The sequence below is a fragment of the Poecile atricapillus genome, chromosome 23 (assembly GCF_030490865.1).
Source record: "Poecile atricapillus isolate bPoeAtr1 chromosome 23, bPoeAtr1.hap1, whole genome shotgun sequence".
Classification (NCBI taxonomy): Eukaryota; Metazoa; Chordata; class Aves; order Passeriformes; family Paridae; genus Poecile; species Poecile atricapillus.
This window is the reverse complement of record NC_081271.1, coordinates 3,209,242-3,233,554: the sequence shown is the minus strand read 5'-3', so window position 1 is coordinate 3,233,554 and position 24,313 is coordinate 3,209,242. Positions and strand designations below refer to the sequence as shown.

At 57.7% G+C, this 24,313-nt stretch overlaps 1 protein-coding gene across 1 annotated transcript in view; it reads right to left on the bottom strand.

The window, feature by feature from the left end:
• ITPR3 (inositol 1,4,5-trisphosphate receptor type 3) overlaps positions 1 to 24,313 on the bottom strand; it is a 37,334-nt gene that overhangs the window by 1,854 nt on the left and 11,167 nt on the right. The window contains exons 4-57 of the mRNA XM_058855646.1: positions 23,891 to 23,977; positions 23,573 to 23,731; positions 23,356 to 23,454; positions 23,188 to 23,271; positions 22,019 to 22,165; positions 21,838 to 21,933; positions 20,758 to 20,808; positions 20,155 to 20,297; positions 19,936 to 20,035; positions 19,475 to 19,635; positions 18,673 to 18,814; positions 18,302 to 18,463; positions 18,046 to 18,218; positions 17,840 to 17,959; positions 17,274 to 17,456; positions 16,937 to 17,188; positions 16,547 to 16,691; positions 16,253 to 16,400; positions 15,761 to 15,957; positions 15,503 to 15,632; positions 15,201 to 15,258; positions 14,859 to 15,024; positions 14,551 to 14,715; positions 14,318 to 14,386; positions 13,814 to 13,939; positions 13,565 to 13,687; positions 13,202 to 13,402; positions 12,584 to 12,835; positions 12,372 to 12,497; positions 11,971 to 12,096; positions 11,750 to 11,870; positions 10,899 to 11,083; positions 10,644 to 10,792; positions 10,366 to 10,474; positions 10,138 to 10,228; positions 9,759 to 9,928; positions 9,144 to 9,318; positions 8,880 to 9,064; positions 8,403 to 8,603; positions 7,952 to 8,062; positions 7,534 to 7,629; positions 7,237 to 7,338; positions 6,946 to 7,032; positions 6,263 to 6,373; positions 5,646 to 5,838; positions 4,634 to 4,759; positions 4,033 to 4,205; positions 3,776 to 3,940; positions 3,096 to 3,288; positions 2,649 to 2,744; positions 2,189 to 2,313; positions 1,813 to 1,978; positions 786 to 946; positions 170 to 331 (exon numbers count right to left, since the gene is read on the bottom strand). Of these exons, the coding sequence (XP_058711629.1) occupies positions 170 to 331; positions 786 to 946; positions 1,813 to 1,978; positions 2,189 to 2,313; positions 2,649 to 2,744; positions 3,096 to 3,288; positions 3,776 to 3,940; positions 4,033 to 4,205; positions 4,634 to 4,759; positions 5,646 to 5,838; positions 6,263 to 6,373; positions 6,946 to 7,032; positions 7,237 to 7,338; positions 7,534 to 7,629; positions 7,952 to 8,062; positions 8,403 to 8,603; positions 8,880 to 9,064; positions 9,144 to 9,318; positions 9,759 to 9,928; positions 10,138 to 10,228; positions 10,366 to 10,474; positions 10,644 to 10,792; positions 10,899 to 11,083; positions 11,750 to 11,870; positions 11,971 to 12,096; positions 12,372 to 12,497; positions 12,584 to 12,835; positions 13,202 to 13,402; positions 13,565 to 13,687; positions 13,814 to 13,939; positions 14,318 to 14,386; positions 14,551 to 14,715; positions 14,859 to 15,024; positions 15,201 to 15,258; positions 15,503 to 15,632; positions 15,761 to 15,957; positions 16,253 to 16,400; positions 16,547 to 16,691; positions 16,937 to 17,188; positions 17,274 to 17,456; positions 17,840 to 17,959; positions 18,046 to 18,218; positions 18,302 to 18,463; positions 18,673 to 18,814; positions 19,475 to 19,635; positions 19,936 to 20,035; positions 20,155 to 20,297; positions 20,758 to 20,808; positions 21,838 to 21,933; positions 22,019 to 22,165; positions 23,188 to 23,271; positions 23,356 to 23,454; positions 23,573 to 23,731; positions 23,891 to 23,977 (7,644 nt within the window). The remainder of the gene's footprint in view (positions 1 to 169; positions 332 to 785; positions 947 to 1,812; positions 1,979 to 2,188; positions 2,314 to 2,648; positions 2,745 to 3,095; positions 3,289 to 3,775; positions 3,941 to 4,032; positions 4,206 to 4,633; positions 4,760 to 5,645; positions 5,839 to 6,262; positions 6,374 to 6,945; positions 7,033 to 7,236; positions 7,339 to 7,533; positions 7,630 to 7,951; positions 8,063 to 8,402; positions 8,604 to 8,879; positions 9,065 to 9,143; positions 9,319 to 9,758; positions 9,929 to 10,137; positions 10,229 to 10,365; positions 10,475 to 10,643; positions 10,793 to 10,898; positions 11,084 to 11,749; positions 11,871 to 11,970; positions 12,097 to 12,371; positions 12,498 to 12,583; positions 12,836 to 13,201; positions 13,403 to 13,564; positions 13,688 to 13,813; positions 13,940 to 14,317; positions 14,387 to 14,550; positions 14,716 to 14,858; positions 15,025 to 15,200; positions 15,259 to 15,502; positions 15,633 to 15,760; positions 15,958 to 16,252; positions 16,401 to 16,546; positions 16,692 to 16,936; positions 17,189 to 17,273; positions 17,457 to 17,839; positions 17,960 to 18,045; positions 18,219 to 18,301; positions 18,464 to 18,672; positions 18,815 to 19,474; positions 19,636 to 19,935; positions 20,036 to 20,154; positions 20,298 to 20,757; positions 20,809 to 21,837; positions 21,934 to 22,018; positions 22,166 to 23,187; positions 23,272 to 23,355; positions 23,455 to 23,572; positions 23,732 to 23,890; positions 23,978 to 24,313) is intronic.

Here is a 24,313-nt window from a genome sequence, read left to right as displayed (position 1 = left end):
CACTACCCAAACCCACGTGTCCCCAATTCCCCCAGAAAAGAGCTGCAGGAGTCCTGTATTTGTATTGTTGTCATGCTGCCTTGGGCAGGTCCTGCCTCCCACTCCCTGCCCTCAGTGGCTATTCTGGGAAGGACAGAGGGTTCCTACGGGGATTTCCCATTTCCCATACCTGTTCCTTCAGCTCGTTCAGCTGGGAGGTGAGGTGGGACACGAGCTTCATGGTGGTGTTGAGTTTGTCCTGCAGATTGCGGATCTCGTTCTGCTCCCCTTCCCCTTCATTGCTGACCAGAGACATGGCTCGCATCCGGGGGAACCAGTCCAGGTTCTTGTTCTGGGAACATGATCACAGGCAGGGGGAGGTGGAGTGAGGGGTCAGAGAGAAGGAGGGAAGGTAGTGTTAAACAGGCAGCCTCCCTGTGCTTAGGGATTAAAGAAATTCTCTTTGCAAAAATATGCAATTTTTCCATGCATGTTCCATTTCTAGGTTGGTTCTTGGGCTCAAGTGCAGAAGTTTTTCTTTCCTTGCTTTCCTTTCCCTCCCTTGCCTTGAAACACCCTTGAAGCTCCACTCCCTGCTTGGTTCAAGCCTTCAACTCACGGGATGAGCCCTCAAACAGACCACATGGAAAAAAACAGCAAAGAACGAACTCAGGCGCTGCACCATTAGCCAATATTTTCCAAATGGATTTCCCAGAGCTGTTTTCCCTTGGCCAGCCCCTTGTTCCCGATATCCTCAGGGCAGGCAGGTTGGGATAGGCAAGGAGCTGCCCCAAGGGCACCTGTACCTTGATCATCTGTGCCACGTAGCTCTCGGGGCCGGTGTAGTCGGTCTTGTTCTTCACCCGCACCAGCACGATGAAGTACAGGTAGTTCCACATGTTGTGCTCGTATTTGATGTGCTCCTCAAAGGACACGGTCTTGTTGTCAAACTTGTCCCTTTCCAGCCCTGGGAAAGGCAGGGAAGGGTGGAGAAGGACAGGGAGGAGGTGAGTGAGCAGCAAACACATGGAAGGAAGCACAGTCCAGTGCATCCCCTCCCAAAGGCGACATTCAAGTGCTTTTAATGATTAGTTGGAATCTAGTACATAAACATCCAAACCAGGTGGCAAGAACCCAGCTGGGGGTTCAGGAGACTTCTGTTTAAAATCACAGAATCAGAAAATCATGGAATGGTTTGGGCTGGAAGGGATCTTTCACCCCCTGCCATGGGCAGGGACACCTTCCACTATGGCAGGTCGCTCCAAGTCCCATCCAGCCTGGCCTTGGACACTTCCAGGGATGGGGCGGCCATGGCTTCTCTGGGCACCCTGTGCCAGGACCTCCCACCCTGACAGGGAACAATTTCTTCCCATGTTCTGCTGGCTCTGCCCAGTAAAATAAACCCAGAGGATATTTAAAGGAAAAAGCGCAGAGAGATTTACTGGGGTTTTCCTTTTTTTTTTTTTTTTTTTTTTTTTTTATGCCCACTGCTGACTGAAAGGATTTCAGAGTATTTTGTCTATTACATTTCTCCAGTGATGCTGCTTTTTATCCCCACTGGCCAAGGGAAGGACTCAGCAGTGAAATGCAACAAGAACACCAAAATGTGGTTTTACATTCACACCTCATTTTAGCAGGGTGAGGAACAGCACCGAGAATTTCCCTCCAGTTATGTCTTTTTTAAACCCCTCCCAGTGCAGTGACCCCTTGCTGAACAGAATCAGCTTTTGCAGTGGTAAATAAAAAACAGCATCCAGCTGAAATTCTTTTCCTGCCCCCAATCTGGGAGGGGAGGAAGAGCTCTGGGACAATCCCTGTATTCCCAGTGCTCACCACAAATGAAACAGGTGGTCTTCAGGATCTCTTCCTTCTTCTGTTTCTCGCTCCTCAGATCAGCAAAGGTGTCAATAATGACCCCGAAGATGAGGTTGAGGACGATGATAATGACAATGAAGAAGAAGAGGAGGTCATAGACAACTCGAGCAGGGAACAGGGACTCCTGTAATGGATGAGAGGGAGAATTGTGTGTCTGGCACAGCTCTGCTTCCATCACCCCAGCCCTGACACGGCCATGGCTGAGGCACCGAGGGCAGGAGGAGAACGTGAGGGATGGAGCTGGATGTGTCACAGCTGACAGGAAGAGGGACCAGCAGTGATTGCAGCAGGGTTTAGCAGAAGAAAAGAGGTCCCAGGTGCTGTCCCCACTCACATCCTTGGAGGGTTTCCTCAGGATGTCCCCCACGCCGCCGCCGTTGCGCAGGCCGTGGTTGAGCACGGTGACGATGCACATGAGCAGTGTGTCACAGGCACGTTCCCACTGCTCTGGGTCAGCTTCTGGGGATGAGAGCAGAGCAAGGACTCAGAGCCCAGCAGAGCACCAGACCCTGGCAGTGGGATGGTTCCAGCTGCAGTGGCAGTGACAAAGGAGCAGCTGCCTGTTGTGATGTCCCAGCCATCAACATCCTAGCGGCTCCTCCAGCAGCCAAACACTCCTGCAGCTCCCACCTCCTTTCTGATTAAATTAATCCACCCCAACATTTTTGATGCCAGGGTCAGTGCAAAATTCACAGGCCTCTTGCCCAACATGTCCCAGGAAGAGGATTTAGTTTCTACCTTGGAAAAGCTGGGATTTTCCTCAGCTGGCTGGCATTTCCATAGGGCTCTCTTACCTTCCAAGGCAGTGGGTGCAGCAGAGCAGCTGATTTTGTCACTGCTGCATGATTCCATGAAGGTCTCCACGTTCCTTTGCATCCCCAAGGGATCATCTGCAAGGAAGAGACCCCAGCCCTGTGAGAGCAGCACCTCTCCCCAGCAAACCACTGCTGTGGGCTCCCAGGAAGATGACAACCTTCTTGGGAAAAAGTTGCTTCATATTCTCCTACATTTTCTAGGCCCTGAAGCTTTTTCTCAGTGTTGAGACCCCTGCAGTGCTGACCCTTCATTTGTAGCTCTGTGTCCCCTTCTCTGCCACCACTAACCCCAAACCCTGCTCTGTGCAGCAAAAGCACAAAGCTGTCCTCTCTGGGACCCCAAAACCAGTGCTCCCAGTGTCAAAGCCGACACAGCACACCCTGAGATGTGTGTGGAGGCTCCTGTGACCCTGAGCACTGCCCAACCTTTGGCTTTGCTGTCCGGCAGCCGGTCCACCTCGAGGATGAAGTCATCCTTCAGGAACAGGAAGCCCACAATGGAGAAGAGGTAGACGAGGATGAGGGCCAGCAGGGCTGTCAGCAGGATGGAGCGCCCGTTCCGCGTCACGCTTTTGATGACATTAAACAAGGTCTCCTCACGGTAGATCAAGTCAAACAGCTGAAAGGACCCAGGACCAAAGAAATGCTGCGGGGTGCTTCTCTTGATAATGCCTGGCCTATCTATATCCCCTTTTATCCTGAGATCTTGGATCGCTCAGCAGACCTTGACTAACTTTTCTCACAAAGCCTTTAAGTTTCCCAGCTTACTGAAGGGAAGCAGAGAAGAATGGAGTGACTTATGCACAGCAGGAGAGCCAAGAATAGGCCACATGTACCCTGGCTCTGCCCTCGCCAGCTCACGTTGCCTCCCAGCTGACCCAGATAAAGCACACAGCAGATTAGAAGGAGAGATACAGCCCAGGACCAGGAGAGAGACAGCAATAGATACTGTCAGGAGGCAGAAAGCTCAGCCCATGCAAAGATTAGAGCACAGGGAATTGTTCTCTCTGCTATCAATCAGCCCCTGAAAAGTGTCACAGGAACCTTCCAGCTCCTAAAGCAGCAGCCAGGCTGCCTGTGCCCCCAGCCACCTGAATTTATCATACCAGGATGCTGTAGAAGAGCTCATGCACGAAGAGCCCCAGGACGCTGGTCACGATGTAGCCGACATGGTACAGGAATTCCACATCCATGATCATGGCCTTGTAGCCACGGATGAAGGTGCCTCGGTTGCCCACGAAGCTCACCACAAACACGATCTTGTTGGTCAGCTGGGGATGGCCAGAAACGGGAGGGAGTGGGGTTTGCTGCACTCTGGGAAGGTGGGGCAGCTTCCTGATCCCCCAGCACGTGGAAAACTCACATTGAGAGCCCCCAGGATGTTGAGGGTGAGCCCGATGCCCAGGTAGTAGATGGAGCGCAGGATCAGGGCCACCAGCAGCGGCCTCACCCCATAGCGCTTGGTGAACAGGGCCATGATGGAGAAGCAGATCAGGATCCAGAAGAGCAGGGAGATCAGCGGGGAGTCCAGCACTCCTGGGAAGAGGAACACATGGATGTTAGAGGCAGGGGCATTAACGAGCTCTTTATCAGAAATGATGACGCCACACTGCGAAGATTTGTGTTGGTTCAGGTGGTTTTTACTGATACATTTTCTAACATCTTTTATCCAAGAGCTCAGAGCCATTGTAGGTGATGGAGGCTTTGCCTAACAACAGGAATGAGTCCCATCACTGCTTCCCACATTGTACAAACAGGGGAAGGGCAGCCCAGGAGAAGAGAGGTTTCCCTGAGAAGGAAGAGGTGGGAGAGCTGGAAACTGAAATCCTGACTAATCCTTTATCCAGCAGAAGGGAGCTGGGGCTGTGGGAGCCTAAAGAAGCCCAAGGATGAGGCAGTGCCAGTTTTCCTGCATGTGAAGATCCCTTTCCCTTCCACCCCGAGGAGCAGCAGGTGGCACTTACCCATGGAAGTGGCTTCCACATAGGGGTAGAAGAAAGCAATGATGATGTTGATGAAGACCGCCAGGTTGAAGGAAATGCTTCCCCAGAGCGTCATTCTGCGGGAGAACCAGTACATCAGCGGCATGCCTGGGGGGAGAGGAGGCAACACACAAACCTCAGCCAGCCTCGTGCCAACCGGGTCCTCCTGGAGCCCCTGTGCCCTCCTGGAGCTCCTGTGTCATCCCAGACCCTCTGTGCCATCCCTGTGTCCTTCCTGACCTCCTGGATCATCCCAGACCCTCTGTAATCTCCTGAATCTCCTATATCATCCCTGTGAACTCTCTGACCCTCTGTGTCCCCCTGTGTCACCTCCCAGACCTCTGTGGGCTCTGCAGCTGCTGGTCCCAGACTGACCCAGCCTCCCACCTCCTTCAAACCACTCATGGAGTGTTTTGAAAACACTCCTGCTCATCTGCTGGAAAAGGAATGCACTTTCTAAGTGACTCTGCTCACATTCCTTGGTTTCCCAGCCCTCTGGAAAGCTGCTCTGACACCCCGGAATCAGGTTGGCTCTGTCTTCCCTCACAGCTACTACACTCCTCAGCTGCACCCCAATATCCATAGTGGGACCCTCTACTCTGTCCCCAGGATTTCCAGCCAGGATTTCCAGCCTGGAAGCCCCTGAGCAGGTCTGCAGGGGGCAGAGAAGCAGGTTTTATTTCCCATGTGCAGCTACAAGACCTTGGTTAGGGAAGGCAACTGAAAGGGCTTTCCAGGGAAAACACCTCACCTGGAATGCCCGGGAATGTGAGCAAGGAGCACCTCAGACTGTGGAGAAACTGCCCTGACAGCACAGAGGAATGCCATTGCTGGGACTTTAACCCTCACTCCCTGCACTGTGCCAGGTGTGTGGTGCTCTGCAGAGCACGGGCAGCTCAGCAGTGCCATTCCCAGGTGTACAGCCCTTTCCCAGCAGGAATATCCCCCAGATTCCCACCAGGGCAGCCCAGGGGAGGCTCTGTCTCGCTCTTACTGCGCAGCTTCTTCTGCCACTCCATCTCGTTGTGCAGGAAGGAGGACTGGTCGAAGAAGTCGCTGACTTTGCTGCCCTGCTCGTCCTGCTCTGTGGTGGTGAAGAGCCGGTACTTGGTCTCCTTGGTGAGGAACTCGCAGATCCCAGGCACAGGGAAGATGATCTGCTCCATGCTCCGGTCCAGCCGCACGATCTGTGCGAAGCAGAGCCTCAGGTCCTGCCCTGCCATGGTGTTTTCCTCCTTCCCTGATCCAGCTGTGCCTTCCCCTCCTCCCTCCCACTCCACAGGATCCAAATATTTTCAGCCACTCATTTAAAAGCTTCCAAACTGCCTGGAGCAGAGGCAGCCCTGGCTATGGGAAGTGGGAGTGTGGGAATGGGGGATCCATGCCAAGGATGAGGCTGCTGGATCAGCTGCATCCCACTGCTGCTGGGAGAGGAGGGAAGGGTCCAGGGTGCTGCTCATCCCTCAGTTCCTGGAGCTAATGCTCCTGCCAGCATGGGGATGGGAAGGAGGGACAGCTCTTGGTGCAAAATAATTGGACATGAGGCATCTGGAGCCAGGTAGGATTCATGGGCCGTGGGCAGGCTGGAAAGCCAACAGCCAGAGGTCTTGCCTCAATTTGGGATGTGTGTTTCTCATAATAAGCCAGCGGATCCTCCTCTTCCTCCTGCACCGGGGCTGTGGACTTCAGCATCTGCGACAGCTGCTTGTTGTTAAGGCTGAGCTGGATGGGGAGAGGGAAAGGGAGAGGATGAGGATCCAGCCAGAAGCTGGATCTGACTGTTCCCACAACGTGCCTGGACATCTCCCACAGCTGACGAGGTTTTCAGGGAAAAGCAAATGAATTAAAGCTTCCATAAGGGGTGCGAGTGCTCCCCGCGGTGACAGACAATCGATTCCCTGCAATAATTACATCCAAGTGCTGCTAATCCACAAATTACAAACCAGTGCTCACAAAACCCCCAGGGAAATCACATTCCTGCTGAATCTTGTCTAGATCTGAGGAACCCAGGCAAGGAACTGCAGCAAAGGACTTGGCCTTTCCTTTCTGAAGGGAATGGGGGGAAGTGAGTAAAGGCCCAAAGGCCACCAGCCTATGTCACCCCACAATGGGGCACACACACACACCTTTGGGCTTCTACCTCTGGATAAAAGGGGCATTTAGGTGTCTCTCCCTCTTAAATCCCCTGGGGACCAAACTCTGTCAAATCCTGATCAACAAAGCCCAGGTGGGCTCTGCAAGGGCTCTTTACAGCCTTGGATCAGGGTGGCTTAGGGGACTGTGCCTCTCCATACCATGGACGAGATTCCCTCCTCCTCCTCCTCCTGGATTCGCTTCACTGGCTTCAGGAGCTGCTGCAGAGACTTGTTGTGTCGGGAGAGCTGGAGGGGGACAGGGATGGTGACAGTGAGCACGGTGGCGGCACAGGGGGCACAGGGGATGGCCAGCAGGCCACGGCTGCTCCCCAGGGAGGCCAATCTGGCTGCAGGAAATGTGCATAATTATGGAGAAAAACGTGCACAAATACAGAGAAAAAAGTGTAACCTCTGAGCACAGCCTGGCAGGATGCTTTTACAGCTCCCTACCTGCAATGCCAGGATATAAATGTTGTGTCCAACTTCCCGGGGGGAAACCTCGGAGTTTTCACACTCCTCCTCCTGCAGATAGGCCTTCTTAATCACATCCACCTGCAAGGCAGCACAGGGGCACTGAGCTCCTCCCCACTCCCTGTTTCCTCCTCCAGCCAGGATTTGGGCAGGAGGAGCAGCAGTGGGGCAGGGGAGGTGGTTCTTGGGTGCAAAGCAGAAACTGCAGCACGACCCAGGGCAGAGGACGTTCAGATATGGGCTGGGGGTTCTGTGGGACATTCCCAGTTCCCTCACCAGTTCCTGGGGACGGAGGCTGATGAGGATTCGCTCGGCATTTTCGCTGTCATGCCTGCTCTCCATGAGGGCCAGGAGGAGCTTGGAGGCATTGTCCTGGTGAGGAGAAGCCCTTGGTGAGGGGAGCTGTGCCCTGCCACTGCCCAGGGCTTTGGGGTGGGCAGAATTATCCTATGCCCCTGCCAACTCCCCTGTGCCAGAGTCATCCGAGCGTGGTGATGCCCCAGCCCTGTCCAGCTGAGCCCATCTGCTCCCACACCCGAGGGTCTGACGTAGGCAGGGTCCCCTCTACAGTGACCCCCTCACCTCACAGCACACCCCATGACCCTGCCAGGGGGTTCTTGCAGTGACACACGCAATGACACATGCAGTGACACACAGGCACATCCCCACCAGCCCAGCCCAGGCCTCTGTGCACCTTCAGCTGCAGGACCAGGTCCATCCGGTACTTGCAGAGGGGGCTGATGTCGTTTAGGATCAGGGCTGTGATGATGTCGATCCCATTGGACTCGTGGGTCACGATGCAGCTCTGGGGGAGTGGGGCAATGCGTTATCCCACAGATCCTGCCGGTCCTCCCAGCTCCACCCTCCAGCACATCCTGGTCCCAAACACTGCTCTGCCTCCAGCCCTGGGCCCCCAGGCCTCCCCTCTCCCTGCAAAGGGCCCCGTTCACACCACTGGATGATTTACTCCCCCTCTGCATCACCACATTTTGCAGCCAAGCAGCAGCTGGTGACCTGTGCAGGAGCCCTGCTGCCCACGTTCTGCTCCTGTTCACACGCTGAACCCAAAACCTGTCCCTGCTTCCCTCACATCACCCCCAAAACCTCCCCTGTCTGTGATGAGGTTTGGGGAATGGCCCCCAGACCTGGTTCTCGTGGCAGGGCCCCTGGCAGTACTCGGTCAGGGTCTCCAGGGTCTGGGTGATGAGAGCCACGTTGTACTCGTTGATGTAGAGGCCGAGCAGCCCCAGCCCGCCCGTGGTGCTGCCACACATGATATCCAGGAACTGCAGCGTCTCACACACCAGGTTGTAGTTGGTTTTGTTGTTCTGGCACCGCAGAAAGTTCTGTGGAGCAGAGCCCAGGAATGGGGTCCTGATCCCTCTCTCCCCACACCCCTCCAGCTGCAGTCTGAGGGACATTTGGGCTATGACAACCCCTGCAACCTACAGATCTCAGTCCCACAGCCAGTCCTGCCACGAACTCCCCCCACAGCCCCAAGTTATCCACAAGGGATGGTGCACTGCACACGGGGAAACCAAGGCACAGAGCTGCTGGTGCCACAGCATTTTGGGGCCAAACTGGGGCAGATCCCAGGTGGCCCCCAGAGCCCCAGCACCAACCTGCAGGTCGCGGTTGTGGTTCTCGCAGAGCAGCTGCAGGAAGCGCAGGATGGGCTCCATGATCAGCACCGTCACCCCCATCTCGTTGTTCTGGCCCTGCTCCCCGGGGTCGTGGCCCTTCCGGAACCCCACGGCCATCGGGTACCGCGTGGGGGTGCCGGGCATCAGGAAGGTGTCTCCTCGTCCTGGAGGGAATTGTCCCCTTGTCAGCTCAGGCTGTCCCCAAGCCGGTGCTGGCCCTGCCAAGGGGACACAGCCCTGTACCTTTGGTGCCAGGGTCTGGCTCGTCTTTGTCCTCGCGGGGCTTGTTCCCGATGTCACTCATGTTCACCGACACTGTGGACTTGGTCTCCTGCTGCGCCTTCTTCATCCGGTCGTGCAGAACCTTGAAGAACTTCTCGGACTTCTTGTCGCTTGTCATGAGGTTGTAAAAGGATTTCTGGTAAAAGGGCACTGGTTCAGGTCCCCACCACGGGGTCCAAAGTATCCCTGCCTGTCCCTGCGAGCAGCAGCCTCAGCACATTGCCCAGGGGAACCTGGCTTTTGCCCGGAGCCCCACTGGGTTTTGCATACACCATTTTTCAGTTTCCCTGTGACAAAGGGGTTGGGATAACCCCACAAGTCCCCCACAGGAGCTGCAGCGCTGAGCCATTTTAGGAATTCCCGGCAGAGGGTATCAGCAGAACTCCAGACACAACCTGGAACCACCTGCCCCTCCTGCAGCCTCCAGCCCTTCACCCAGCCATGGAGCTGGGAAACTCAAATCACCAGATTTCAGCACAAAAAAGAGCTGTTTGAGCCAAACCCACTGCCCCGAGCTGAGCACTGGGCCCTCACACTACCCACATAAGCCCCTGGCTGCCCAATCCCCCTCAGCACCTGGATCTCGGTGTTGCCACCGTCCAGCAGGCGGATGGCCAGCAGGATGCTCTCCTGGAAGATCTTCTCATTCTTGGTGTTCATGATGAGGTCAGCCACCAACTTGGTGGCCCCTTCGCGGTCCAGCCGGCACTGGACAGCAGCGATGGCTGACCAGTCCTGGTCCTGGCCTGCGTGAGAGGGCACGAGGGCTGTGATGCTGTGGTAGCACAGAGCCAGCATGGCTCCACCACTGCCAGGGCATCTCACTGCCCTCCCTTCACCTCCCCAAATCCTCTGCTCCCCTGCAGGTGGGGCATGGCAAGCAGCCACAGACCTGGTCCCACCACTGCTTGGGAGATGGGAATTTGAAGGGACGGGGCAAGAGAGGAGCACTCACCTCCCCCAGCAGCATCCCCCATTTCCCCCTTGGAGCTGGACCTCTTGTTCTGCAGGTAATTGTTCATGAGCATTTTCCGCAGCAGGTTGCCCTGGCAAGGCAAGCAAATGTCACCAGTGTCCCCATGCCAAGGCTGGGGCCAGGGCAGAACCAGCTGAGCACCCCTGGGTGCCCAGGGTGGGCTCTGCCAGCTGGGGAGCGGGGCCTGACATGGATCACAGTGCTCACCCTCTCTCCATACTTGTTCCTCTTCACCAGCATCTGCTGCAGCGTCCTCAGCACCTTGATGCAGAGCTTTTCTTCTGTCTCCATCAGGTCCTTGGTGTGCTGCACCAGCCTGGCACAGCAAAGCCATTGTCACACAGCCGGGAGGGACCTGGGCATCCCTGAGGGAACGGCCCCTGCCACCCCTCCAGGCTGCAGGCACACAGGGACACACAGCCCACCCAGGATGAGGGTCCCAAACCCTTTCCAGCACCCCCGGGACAGTCCCAAACCAGCCTCACTTGGACAGGAACCCCCCACTCTCGCATCTCTGGAACGCTTCCGTCCCCTCCATGAAGAGCAGCTCTGGCCGGTGCAGGACATCCACCAGCACGGACAGCTCAGCCTCCACCAGCGGCTTCAGGCGATCCTCCAGGGCGTTGATGATGTCCTGCAAGCCCCAGCACCGCCTTCAGAGCCAGGGGACACACGGGAGAGGGACCCCACAACGCCAGCGCCCTCCTGCCACCTGAGCCCCGCCACGCCCTGCCCTGTACCTGCAGCTTCTCGATGATATTCTTGTAGTCCCACTGGTTGGGGGTGGTGGAGACGCGGGGGAAGGTGCGTGTGGCCGCCTTGTAGCTCGAGGTGTTCCTCTGCACCGTGCTGGTGGAGCTGCTGTTGAGCAGGGAGCTGACGTGGGCATCCAGGTCCATGGGCAGCGCGATGGAGCGACTCTTGGCTGCGGGACACAGGATGGGGTTGGGACAGCCACAGCCAGCTGGGTCCCACCACTGTCTGAGTGCCCCTTCACCAGGGTTCACCTCATTTGCAGCAGAGATTTGGGGTAAATACAAGAGTAAACTCCTCCAGGCTGGTACAGGCTGGAGTGTTCCCACTCATCCCAACACCCACAGCCCCACACAGGGTGGAAACAGGCCCCAGCTCCAGTTTTTGGTTGGGAAAGCCCAGCGTGGGGAGGCTGCAAGCACCCTGCCTGGAATTCCGAAGGGAAATCCCCACCCAGAGCCCAGCCACCAGCAATCCTTTCCATGGTGACTCAGTGCTAACAGCCCTCAGCCTGAGTCAGGCAGCTGCACACCGAGGGCAAAGTCCTGGCCAGGGAAAACCACCGTCAGCGTTGGCTTTGTGTCCGGGCAGGGACACACCAGGGAGCTCCCAGCCAAGCCCAGGCTCTGGTTATCCCCACATTATCTCGGGCGTGCTGAGGTGAAGCTCACAAAAAAGCACATCCCAGAGCTGAACATCCCCATGCCCAGCTGGCAGCCCCTCCCTGTGGTGTCCTGCCACCCCCACAGGAGGGACAGGGTGTCCTGCTCGCTGCTGGGCACAGACAGCCCAGGATGGCTCTGTCCCCTGTCCCCTGGGCACAGCAGTGGCTCCTTACCGACCATGGCCAGCGTGCGGATGCAGGACTCCACCGAGCTCTTGTGCTGCTGCTGCAGCCACGGGCACTCCAGCAGCCTCATGGTGGACTGGAGAAGCTGCACCACAATGGTCTGGTGGGTCTGGAGGAGACAGGAGTGTCAGCACACGCCTCCAAACTGTGTTTTGAGAGCCTGGTTGAGCTGCTGTCCCCCCCCCACCACCCTGCCCACCCCTTGTCACCTGCAGTGAGGTGCTGTTCTCTGAGAAGGGCGAGCTGAAGAAGGCATTGATGGTGTCCAGCACCACTGTCAGCACGTACTTCTCCAGCGTGGCGTCCGGCAGGCGCTTCTCCCGCTTCTTGCACATCTGTGAGGACAGGAAGGACGCTGATGGTACCGGGGCCAGCTTGTGTCTGCCCAGACACTGCTGGGACCACACTGAGGGACGTGGCTGGTGACACAGCTCCTGTGGTCACGCCAGAGAGCCCTGACCACTCCGCAACCCCAGGTGTGGCAGCTAGGTGAGGTCCCACATGTGTATCCATGCCCTGCAGGAGGCTCCAAGGGAGCCTTGGTGACACCACCCTGTCCCCATCCAAGCCACCACTGCTGTGTCCCTCCCACCCAACCCTCCCCACGCACCTGGGCCATGTCCAGGGTGAAGTTCTCAAAGAGGGTCCAGATGTGGTTGCTGGTGTAGATCTCCTTCATCTCCACCTCCGTGTCCACATAGCAGTGGTTGACAAAGTTCACGTAGGCCATCTTCACCTGCCAGGGAGAGGGAAAGGGGCAGGGACACCGTCAGGGGACGATCGGTGCAGAGCCCCAGTGTCCTCCTGGCTGCCACGCTGTACCTCCGTGATGCAGTCCTCGTGTGTCACCACCCGCACCACGTCCTCCAGGGGCAGCAGGGACGTGCACTTGATCTCGGTGTAGACGTTCTTGCCCTCGGCGCAGGCAGCCAGCAGGTCCACCAGGGAGATGTGGTACATCAGGGGGCTGTTCTCCTCCACCCCGTCCCTGGCTGCCGTCATCATCTCCAGCAGGGTGGCCAGCGAAGCCTTGTCGTTGTAGAAAACCACCACGTCATCCCCGGCGTTGGTGAGCTGCAGGGAAGGGTCAGTGGTCAGTGGTCACCACTCTGAAAAAGGAAGGTCAGAAACCTCCAAGGCCAGTGGTGTCCACTCTGCAGTGGCCAGGAAGGGGGACAGGGAGCTGTGTTTACAGGAAGAACCAGTGCAATCAAAAATTGTGTGAAATTGTGTGACACCCAAACTGGCTCTTGGACCTTGCACTGAGCCCCTGGAGATGGTTGATGGCCACTCAAGATGGTCACCAGCACTGGGGCTGGCTGGTTCCAGGGAAGATCCAGCATGGCTGGAAGGCTCTTCTCAAGGAAGAAGCCATTGATTCAGGTTCCAAGAGCCTTGTCCTACTTCCCCCCACTGCTGCCCCGCAGGAGAGTTCCTCACCTCAGTCATGATCATGTCCTGGCACTTCTTGACGTACTTGCCCTCGGCCTTGATGATGGTGTGCAGGAAGTCGAGGTACTGGACGTGGCGGCCGTGGGTGGCCACGCAATGGATGAAGTGCTGAGGCACTGTCTCATTGATCTCCGAGCACAGCTGGTAGTTGTTGAGGAAGATGTGCTGCATTGTCTCTGCCTCCAGCAGCTGGGGACAAGGGACAGAGTGGGGTCAGGGGGCTGCAGGAACTGTCCCCAACTTCTGCCCTGCCTGGGGTCTCCCCCTGGCTTTTCCATCCTGTGCTCTCAGCCCCCGGAGTGGTGCTGAATTCCTTCCCTGTGCTGCTGCCCCTCCGTGTCCTCTCCTTACCCCAGGGGTCAGGAACAGGTTGAGGTGTTTGTGCAGCAGGGCCTGGTTCTCCTGATTGCCAGCACAAAACTTCTGCAGGAACTGGTGGGTGAACTTGAGGATCTCCATCATCTTGGCATCCCCCTAAGGAGGGGACAGAGGAGAAACATGCGGAGCTGAGAGCGATGGGAGTGGCAGGAGGCCACTCAGAGGGGTCCCCGTGTGTCCCCTTTGCCCTGGGCACTCAGGACCAGGTTTCTGTCCACCCACCTTCTCATAGGGGATCTGCAGCAGGTCCAGCATCACTTTGTGGGCATCCATGTTCTTCAGCAGGCGCTGCTGCTTCTTGCGCACCTGCTCCCCCACCCCGCACATCTTGTTGAGCCGCTCCAAGATCTGGGAACAGAGGGACCACGGTGGGCCTGGAGCCACTCAGGGTGGTCACCAGCACTGGGGCTGGTTTGCATTCTAGATGTTCCCTCCATAATCCCAGGTGTTCCCTCCATAATGCCAGGTGTTCCCTGCTTTGCTCACAAATCTCAGTCCCCGCTCAGGGATCCTCCCTGTGGTGCCACACAGAGCCCTCATGGCTGTCACCCACCCGGTCCCCTCCAGTCCCCAGTGCAAGGATGTGACAGCTCCTCCCTGTGCTGAGCTGCCAGGAAAGAGCCAGGCTTGGACTTGTTTCTACTGAAGCACAGGAGAACGTGGAAATCCCCCCAGGATTTCACCCCTTTCCTTCCTGCCGGTGCACCGGGGTTTGGTCTCACTCACCCCTTTCACTATCTGGTAGTTCTCACTGCTCTTCTCTCCTGGAGCAATGACCTCCTCGTCGGCACCGTGCTGCAGGGGACACAGCAGCACTGGGGTCACTCCGTGCCCCTCCAGCCACACCCCACAGGATGCTCCCCATCGAGCCCCAGAGGGTGTTGGATTAAGGTGAGCTGCCCCCCTGCCTCCCTCTCCTTTCCCAGCCTGGATCTCAGCGTTTTACTCAGGGCTCTCACCTCCTTCTTCTCCTTCTTGTTCCCCTCCCCTGTGCTGTCCCCTTTGGTGCTGCCCTTCTTGTCCACCCAGAGCTCCGATTTCTCCACCATCGTGCGGAGTTTGTCCAGCTCCGACTTGATCACCTTGTAGTTCTCCACATCCTGGGCTGAGATCAGGAGCTGGACCTGCAGCAACATTCCCAGAGGTTTCCAGGTCAGGGCACAAATCCCACTCCCAGATCTCCCTCCCAAGGAAAGGACCAGGATCCAAGCCACGTCCCCCCCCTCCACAGCCAGGCGTGGGGTGCCCCAGGTGCCCTCAGCGTCACCTGTTTGAAGGTGTGCAGGACCTCCTGCCTCTGGCTGAAGTGCTTGAAGAGAAGCTGCAGGGAGCCGGAGATGAGTGGGGGGTAGTCATGCATGGTCAGGTGGATCAGCACCCGCAGGAACATCCTCCCTCCCTCGTCATCCACTTCCAACATGCTGCTCGACTTCCTGGAGCAGGATAGAAGCGCTGGGCCTTAACATGGAGCTCAGGGGCTGGTGAGGACAGCTTTAGAGCCTTTAGAGCCACCTCCTCCTCCTCATCACCTGCAGCTCCTGGCCTGGGTGGGATGGATGGAAGGGGAAGGGCCCTATGGCCAGGGGAGCTATGGGGAGCAGGGACTCACCCCACACCGAACATGGCCTCGGCGTGTTCCCCGATCCGGTCCAGGTTCATGGCTGCGGCTGCAGGGAGAGGAAGGGAGTGACAAAGGTGGACAATGTGTCTTGGCAGGAACCCACAGGAACCAACCCAGCTCCCTGATCCTATTCCCAGCAAAACACAAACTCCACCCCTCCCTGCCCCCTGCCAGCAGCAGCTACTGGAGATGTCACTTCTGCTGGAGATGTCCCCTCTGCCACCTGTGTCCTCCCAGCTCCAGGGGTTTGCTGAGCTGGGGGTGTACCAGGAGCAAAGTGGGAGAGTTACTTGTGGAGTCAAAGGCTGGAGCTGTCCCATCGGCTGCGCTGTCCTGCATGGGGTAAACCTCCACAAACTCCTTCTTGAAGACTGAGAGCAGGTAGGAGATCCTGTAGTCCAGCCGCACGTTCAGGATGAACTGGAAGCAGCAGGGAAGGAAAAATCAGAAGTGAACGAGTGCCCCCTTCACACCAACTGTGCCCCTACTTGAGAATATCACATTACACATCCCCATCCCACAGGTCCCACCACTCCATTGGCTCCAACCTGCAAGATCTCCAGAATCTTCAGCTTGGTCTCCATCACCACAATGTTCTCGTTCTCAATGCTCCTCCCTCTGTCCACTTGTTCTGGGGCAGAGCCAGTGCTGAGGCTGGGAGTGCTGAAGATGGACTGTTTCCTGCTCAGCACCATGGTGGACATCATCTGCCCCACGCCCTGGATCGACCTCCGCACGTTCTTTCCTGCAGAGGCAGCCACAGTTAGTGTGGGTGGAGAGGAAGGAGACAGAGGCCCAAGGAAGGACCCACTTGGACTGGAAAATGCTCTAGACTTAATCAGAGGATGAGCAGAAGGCTCTGAATATTTCTTTTGGCATGGGCAAGGGCTCACCACCCCATGTCCTACTGCCCCCCCAGCCACATCAGCAAGCCAGTGTCTGGTTTTCTTGCTACCAAAAACAGGAAAGCACTGAGCAGACCATGGAAAACACTGGGCAGACTATGGAAAACACCTTCCTGGCCATGAACAGGGGCTCACCTGTCACCTCGTCGTTGTAGACCGCCTGCATCATCAGCTGAGGGTTCTGGACACAGTCGATGATGCCCAGCAGGGTCCGTGTCAGGCGCAGCAGCTCGCTGAAGCTGTAGAAGCCGAAGTAGATGAGGTTGTGGGCAAGGCTGACGACCTGGGAAGGACAAAGCAGCTCCAGACCTCACCCTGCTCGGGGGTGAGCAGGAGACTCCAGCGTGGGGACAGGGACATTGCAGGGGCAGCGGCAGCCAGACCATGCCACACCCTGCACAGTGCCGGTGACACCGGCAGCGCCCGCACCTCGAAGGTGAGCTTGTTCTTCTCCTCGTTGGCGAAGGGCACGGCCTCGCTCACCACGTTGTTGAGATAGTCCTCCACAAACTCCATGGTGCTGGCAAACTTGTTCTTCTTGTCATCACGTGAGGCGTTGAGGTTGGAGTCGTAGCTGCAGGGGGACACACTGGGGTGAGCTCACCCCACAGTGGGTGTCCTCACACCCAGCTGGCAGGAGCGCTGTCCAGGCCGCTCCTGAGCCACCGTGACCAGCAGTGATGCTGTGACAGATGGAGCCCACTTCCTCCTGAGGGCCCAGACCACAGGTCACTCCACAAATGCTCCCCTGCCACGGCATCTGCCACCCCCTGCCCTGCCCTGCCCCTCAAAGCCACCCCGAGCCCCAGTGTGTCTCACTCTTTGATGGTGATGGCTGTGGGGATCTCCGTCCAGAGCCGCGCAAACTTCACAGGCATCACCAGCTCCTGGGGGTCCCTGTCCACGTGCACGTGCAGCATGAGGTGGCAGAAGGAGGCACGCAGGTCGAAGGGCAGCATCTCATCTGCCATGCACAGGAAGATCAGGTCCACCCCCAGCTGCTGGGAGATCTCCTTGATGGCCAGGTACTGGCGGTCCAGGCACATGCGGGCAAAGAGCTTCAGCTGGTACCTGCCCAGGGGTGAGGGGGAGAGGGAAGTGAGGCCGTGCAACCCTCACAGCCTCACCTGGAGAGGAGGTGCCACAGGAGTGTCACCTGTAGTAGCTGAGGACGTTCTCGTCATGGGCATTGCCAGCCCGAGCCTCCTGTGCCAGCTGCCGGATGCTTTTCTCGTGGTGGTCATTGTTCTTGTCGGTCCAGGTGAGCCAGACTTCCTCCTCCGAGTACTCGATGCTCAGGTACTCGTGGGTCTGGGACATCTCCTTCACTGGCCTCAGCCTGGGACAGGAAAGGGGAAATCTGGAGATGCTCCCATGGATGGAGGGGCTGCACCTCAAGGGGTGACGGAGCTTCAGTGGGACCAGGCCCACCCTGTAGTGGGCTTCTTGTAGAAGAAGGTGTTTTTAAGGGTTTTGTTTAACTTCTCATTATCCTTCTCTGATTTAGTTAAGAATAAACTTAATTCATATCCCTATCTAGAGCCTGTTTTGCCTGTGATTGTATTTGATGAGCGATTTCTCCTGGTTTTTATCCCAACCCATGAACCCTTCAATAAATTTTCTCTCCTCTGTCCAGCTGCAGAGTGAGCACCTTTGTTGGGTGCCTGACATCCAACCCACGACAAACCCCTGATGTGGAACGCCTCTCCCTCAGCCACTCACTCGGTTTTGATGAGGATGTCGCTGTTCTTCGAGTCCAGCACGCACTTGCAGATCAGCTCCTGGGTGACGGGGATGGCGATGTGGTTGGACACACAGAGATCTGAGAGATAATCCAGAAACCTGCCGGGAAGAGGCAGCTCTGCCATGAGAGAGGGGCTCCCCACGGCTCTCCTTCCCCTTGTGGCCCGCAGAGCCCCCGCACGCACCGTGGCTCGCGGTTCTTGCGCACCAGGCTGACGAAGGTCTCCACCTCGGTCTTGGTGATGTGCTTCTCCAGCAGCTTGCGGTTGTTGTGCAGCAGGGCCGTGATGGTGTCCTCGGCCAGGATGTCGTAGCCGATCTGGGACTGCATCATTCCGAACTGCTTGGCAATGTGCTCCTGCAGTGGGCACAGAGGGGCTGTGAGCGATGTCCCCCTGCCCCATGAGGCTCCTCAGGGATGGGGAGTCACCACCCAGGCACCTGGTTCTTGCGGTAATCCTCCTGGGAATGCCGGAGCACGCGGTAGCACAGGCGGAACATGTATTGGTAGGGAGCGTTCTTCTGGTCTGACAGCTCTTCCAGCCTCACCAGGGGCCCTTCCCCGCCCTTGTCCTTGAAAGGGGCCTTCAGGATCCCAAAGATCTGCCCAAAAGCAGAGATCAGGGCTGTGTCCTGCTCCACACCGGCCCCCTGTGCATGGCTGGACACCATGGCATGAGCAGGGCACAGCCAGACCTTCCTCCATGGGGTTTTCCATCCTTCTGGCCCCTGGAGTGGCTGTGAGCAGGACAGGACATCTCCACAGGACATGCCCCAGCCTTGCTGGGGTGCAGGGCCCCAGGGCCACCCACCTGCTTCAGAATGTTCTGCTCCCGCATCAGCTTCTGCCGCTCCCGGTTGGGCTTGGTCACCACAATGTCCAGCACGTTCTGGCCATTGTTGGGGACATCACTGACAAAAAACACCAAGTCCTCCAGCAGCTGGATCACGAACCTGCAAAGGGACACGGGGTGAGTGGGCTGGGAACTGCTCACCTGCCCAGACTCAGGTCCCTGCAGTGATGCTGGTGGGTTTTGGGGACCAAAGAGCCTCAGAAACCCACCAGGGGAGCTGCTGGCCGATCCTGCACTCCCTGATGGAGGTCAGTGGCTGGCTCTGCAGCCCCTATGGTTCCTGTACGTGCCAGGGTGAATGTCTGGGGGGCTTTACTTGTGGCTTACACCAGGGATTCTGTATTTAACGCCTCTGCCACCGTGGACAGCCCCGTGGGACCCGCGTGGGCCAGGCTGGCAGGGCGGAAGCCGCTCGCTCTGTCCCGCAGGGATCTGTGTTTGCTCAGGAAGCACCAAGAACCCACCCACCTAAAAATAATACAGTGACTAAGGCGGCTGCCCCTATCGTGGGGCCATCTTCCAGCCCCTTGGATATTTTTCTAGGATATTTTTCTGGGATATTTTTCTGGGATATTTTTCTAGGAGGGGCTCTGTTGTTATCTGGTTTCCTCGCCAGGCTCCTGGGAGAAGCAGGCGTGGATTGGGGTTGTGGGCAGGGAAGCAAGGGCAGCACTGGCATTAGCAGCAGGCAGAGGCCTGGTCCTGCTGGGGAATCCCTTGGAGGAGCCCAGCATGGCCCCATCTCCCAGGGGGCTCTTACCTGCGGTCATTCTGGCTGAGGAAACCCTCATTCATCTTCTCCACCACGTTGGCCAGCATGGAGCTGGCGTCATTGGCAAAGTCCAGGTCCCGGATCTCAGACACGGGCACAGAGACGATGGCAAAAGCTTCTTTGTCCTCTTTGGTGGGGCACGTGCCCAGCTGGGAAGCAGCAGAGAAGCAGCATCACACAGACGGGGTCATGCCAGGCATGTCCCCACCATCTGCCACCACCTCTGCTGACACCAGTGACCCAGTTTGTCCCCATCAGAGGAGCTGGAGTGGGCTCTGGCTGACTGGAGTGACCTCTGGGTAACTGGGGTGGGCTCCAGGCTGGTGTCCACCCACCCCTTTGGATCATCCAGTGTTTCAGTCCCCGGGTGCTGGGAGGGAAGGAGCATCCTGAGAGCTCTCGGGGAGCAGGGAACAAGCCCAGGGAGACAGGAGCTAGTGGGGCCGTACCATGAGGCGGATGGGCCTCTCCTCATCGATGTCAATGGGCACGTTGGTGCTCTGGATCCAGGTGTTGGTGCAGAGGTGGCGCAGCCTCACGTAGGAGTTCCTGCCAAGAGCACAACGTCCTGCTGAGTGACCCTGAGAGTGATCCCCAGGGGGACACACCAGCACCGTCCTTCCCCCAGCACTCAGCCTCCCCTCCTCATCCCGACGCCCCTGCCGTACCGTGGCACGAAGGAATCTGTCTTCTGCAGCGTGGTGGGGTCCAGCTCAAAGAGGGAGGCAATGTCGTTGCCATGGGGCACGGCCACCAGCCGGTACTTGATCTTCTCCCCGGTGTTCCTGCGGCTGGCACGGCTGCTGCCCCCCTGCGTGGTGGGGAGGGGGTCTCTGAGCCAGGCTCGGGGGTCCCCTGTGCCCACGGCATCGGGGGGACACAGCAGAAGCTTTGCTGGGGCTGAGCCTCGCATGAGCGGAGCACAAGCAGCATGGATGGACCTGAACTACGAGGCCCCCTCAATCCAAACCTCACCAACAGCACAGAAAAACCCCCCTGAACATCCAGCTCTCTCATCTACCGAGTGTTTTCCCATGGCCTGGAGAGCCAACATGCACTGGAACCCCTCTGAGAGGTTTTGGCAGGGTCCTCTCGCAGGTGGGACACAGGGACACGGCTCTAAGTGCGGGGCAGGGGATACTGTGCTGGCACAGCGGCACAAACTCGGCTCTAGTCTCCTCAGAGGGCTCTGTTTTGGGGCATTTCCCTGCTTTCAGGCCCTGGCTGAGAGCTGGCATGGTTGGGGCAGCGGCAGCAGCGGTTCTGCTCACCGTGGGCGCTGCTTTGGGCTCAGCCACGTCTCCTTTATAACTTGGATTTTCCTGAAAAGTTAAAGAAGGAGATGAAAAGCAGCTGTCAGTCCTCCCGCTCGGCCCCTCCAAACCCCTGGGGATGGTGTGTGGTCCCTATTCCTGCCTTCCCTGAACACAGCACGGAGAGGAAACCTGCCCAGGCGGGGCTGCAGGATGTGACCTGTGCCCAGAGCACGGTGTCCCAGCCCTGGGAGTAGGATGGGAGAGCCCAGGGGAGCAGACCTGGGCTCTGTGTGTGGCACCAAGAACTCCCTGGAGGCTCCAGGCTGAGCTCCCAGTGAGCAGCACCAGCCCAGGATGGGCTCAGTCCAAGATCTTCTTTCCTCTTCAGGTGTCAACCAAGCGTCTTTGGGTTTAAAGCACCCATTTCAGATCCCCATCTGAAATCTGTTTGCTGTTCTCCATCCCACAGCAATGGAAGGGGGCTGCCCTTGGGTGTCTTCTCCAGCTGGGGAGCATCCCCAGGATGTCCCTGCTGCCCTGGCAGCAGAGCACAGCCCACGGTCCTGGCAGTGCCAAACACACCCCAGTATCCAAGTGCAGCAACTCCTTTGTGCCTCTCTCAGGAGGCCTTGAGCTGGCCTTAAATGGCAGCAGAAAAACCTGGCAGATGGTGCTTCCAGACCCAGATTTTGCCCGCACCCTCTGCCAGGCGAGGGCAGCAGGATGAGTCACATCCCACTTCCAACGCACTGGGCTGTGCCAGTCAGTCCCTTGGCACGGGCTGAGCACAGAAATGCCCCAGCCACCCCCTCCTGTCCCCCTGGGCTAGAAAAGGAGCCAAACCCAGCCGTCTGAGCAAGTGAACCCCTTCACTGGGGGGTTCAGGGGGAAAGTTTGGTCCTAAACCAGGTCAGTGATGACGGTGGTCAGGTGTCAACATCTGCAAGCAAGGAGGAGCTGCAGGGGCTCCCAGAGCAAACTGGAGGGGACCAGAGGCAATGCTGGGCATCACTCCCTGCCCAACATGAGCACTGCCTTTGGGAAGGGTGCCACAGCCCCAGGGCATGTTCCTGCACCCCTCTGCCACCCCCTTACCTCCGCTGCCAGGTAGTTGCCTGTGGCGAGGTGCTTGAAGCGGTACAAGCCATTCCAGTGGCCGGCTCCCCCTCGGCATGGGTCGTGGTGAACCACCTGGGAGAGGCAGGGGGGAGCTCAGCCACAGCACAGGAGGGACTGGAACCTCTCCAAACATCCCCTCCATACCCTCCCCACTCACCTCCACCTCCCACAGGGCGTTGGAGCTGGTGGCCGAGGTGGCCGACTGGCGCAGGGTGGTGCGGAGGAAGACATGCAGCTTGCCCTTGTACTCGTCACAGGTGAGGAACTTCTCCTGCTCTGCATGGAACAGCCTCACCACGTCCCCCTGCAGCGGGACACAGGGGTGAGGGTCAGGATCAAAGAATCCTGGAGTCTTTCAGGTTGGAAAAGACCTCTAAGGTCATTAAGTCCAATCTTTCACCACCATGCCAGCTAAACCATACCCTGAAATATCTGTCTACTAATTTTTGAGCACTTCCAGAGATGGTGACTGTCCTGGGGAGTCTGTTCCCATATTTAACCACTCAGTTAGTGGAGAAATTTCTCCTGCAATGTGTCTTCTCTTGTGACCCCTCATGCTGCAAAGGGGATGGGATTCCTCCTGGACACAGCTCCCAGCTGCACGGCAGGACTGTGGGACCCTGGGGACCACAGGGCACTGTCACCTCTTCGCACCCAACCTCCCTGAGCTCTGCTAAAACCTGGCCCAGGCAGCACAAACGCTCCACTGAGCCCAGGGGACAGGGCACAGGCACCCTGCACTGCCATCACTCCTGTTATCCATGCAGCGACCCCTCCGCTTCCACCCCCAGGGGATAAAAGGATGTGAATCCATCACACTCCACCCCTGGAGCAGGCAGAGGCTCTGCTCCCCGACTTGTTTAAGGCATTAACAGCTGGGGAAGGAGCATGTGGGAAGCTGGGATAAGTACAGTGCCTGGGGATGAAGGGCTGTAAGATCCTAACAATCCACATCCACCCAGCTGCTTCCTGGAGGACCTCGGCTGAACAATAGCTCAGCAGGGAAAGTTCCTTTCCCAGGCAACAGCCACCCTGCCGCAGGGCTGAGCAGCTGGAATTGTCCCCGCACAAGAAGCCACCGTTGGCACTGCGTGGGCCTGGCATTGTCCCCAAAAGTCAATTTAACACCCTGAGGTCAGTAATTTCTGCCCTCGGCTCCCTGCTGCCAGCAGATCCTAAAATATCCCACTCTGCCTCACTGCACAGTTCTCTAGGTGAGGAATTCTCCCAGGAATTACAGCCCTCAAGGCAGGACTTCTTTTCTGCCCTTGTCACCGAGCCAGGTGGCTGCTCACACCTCCTGTCCCCCCAAACCTCCTTCCTTACCCCCTTCAGCACTTCCTCCATGTGGTCGCAGAACTGCATGAACAGGTTGATTTTCCAGCTGGTGTTACAATTGACCGAGTTCACCTGCGGAGCAAGAGAGAGCAGTCATGACCCCAGGACAAAGGAAGAAAAGGAAGAAGAAGGAAAAAAAGCCAGGCCCTCCTGTACCTCCTTGCAGCCAGCGTTATCAGCCAGCTCATAGTTGCTGGCGTGCAGTGGCTGCCCGGCGTTCACGGGGTTCAGGATAACTTTGTCTCCCACGACTACCTGGGGAGCAGAATGGGAAAAGGGCAGCGAGGATGAGACGGGGTTCCCGGTGTGGAGCCAAGCCCAGGCGTGGAGCTCTCTGCACACCCCTTCAGGGACTGCTGGGCCCCGTGCTCACGTTATCCCCGTTGCTCCTGAGCTTCCAGAAGGGCTGGATGAAGAGCCAGGAGCCCTCGTTGCCGGTGGCATCCAGGGTCACCCGCATGGCGTTCTTCTCCAGCAGCGCCGGCAGCCGCTTGTTCACCGTCAGGTACTTGTTGCTCTTCATGTGCAGCAGCTGGAGGAGCCGAGGGTGGGAGAGCTGAGAAGTGCAGCCCCCAAGGCTCCCCAGACACCGCCAGCCCCTTCCCAGATGTGCTGGATCCATTCTGGATCCGTGCTGGATCCATTCTGGATCCCTGTTGGGTGTGTGCTGGGTCCCTGCTGCCCCCCGTACCTGGATGACGCTCCCGTACTTCACCACGTCCCCGTGCACCTTCTTGTTCTCGGTCTCGTTCTGCTTCTGCTCCATCTGGGCTGCGTGCTGCTCCGAAAGGAGAAGAGCTGAGCATGGAGCAGCACCCTCCTCCCTCCCCAGGAGCAAATCCCAGCAGGGTCACTCACAGCCTTGGCTTTGGGAAGGATTGGATGGGCTGGGGTGTGGGATCAGCATCCCTCTGTGCCCCGGGGCCATAGCATGGAACATCCAGGAGCTCAGCCCAGGGCCAAGGTGTGGCCTTGACCAGCCCTAGGAAGTCCATGAGGGCTTTAAATTGAGGATTTTAAAAACTAGGACAGAGATAAAACAACACCAACATTCCCCCAGGACATCAGGTTTTGGGGTAGCAGCCAATGAGGGTGCTGGGCTCAGGCTGGGGAT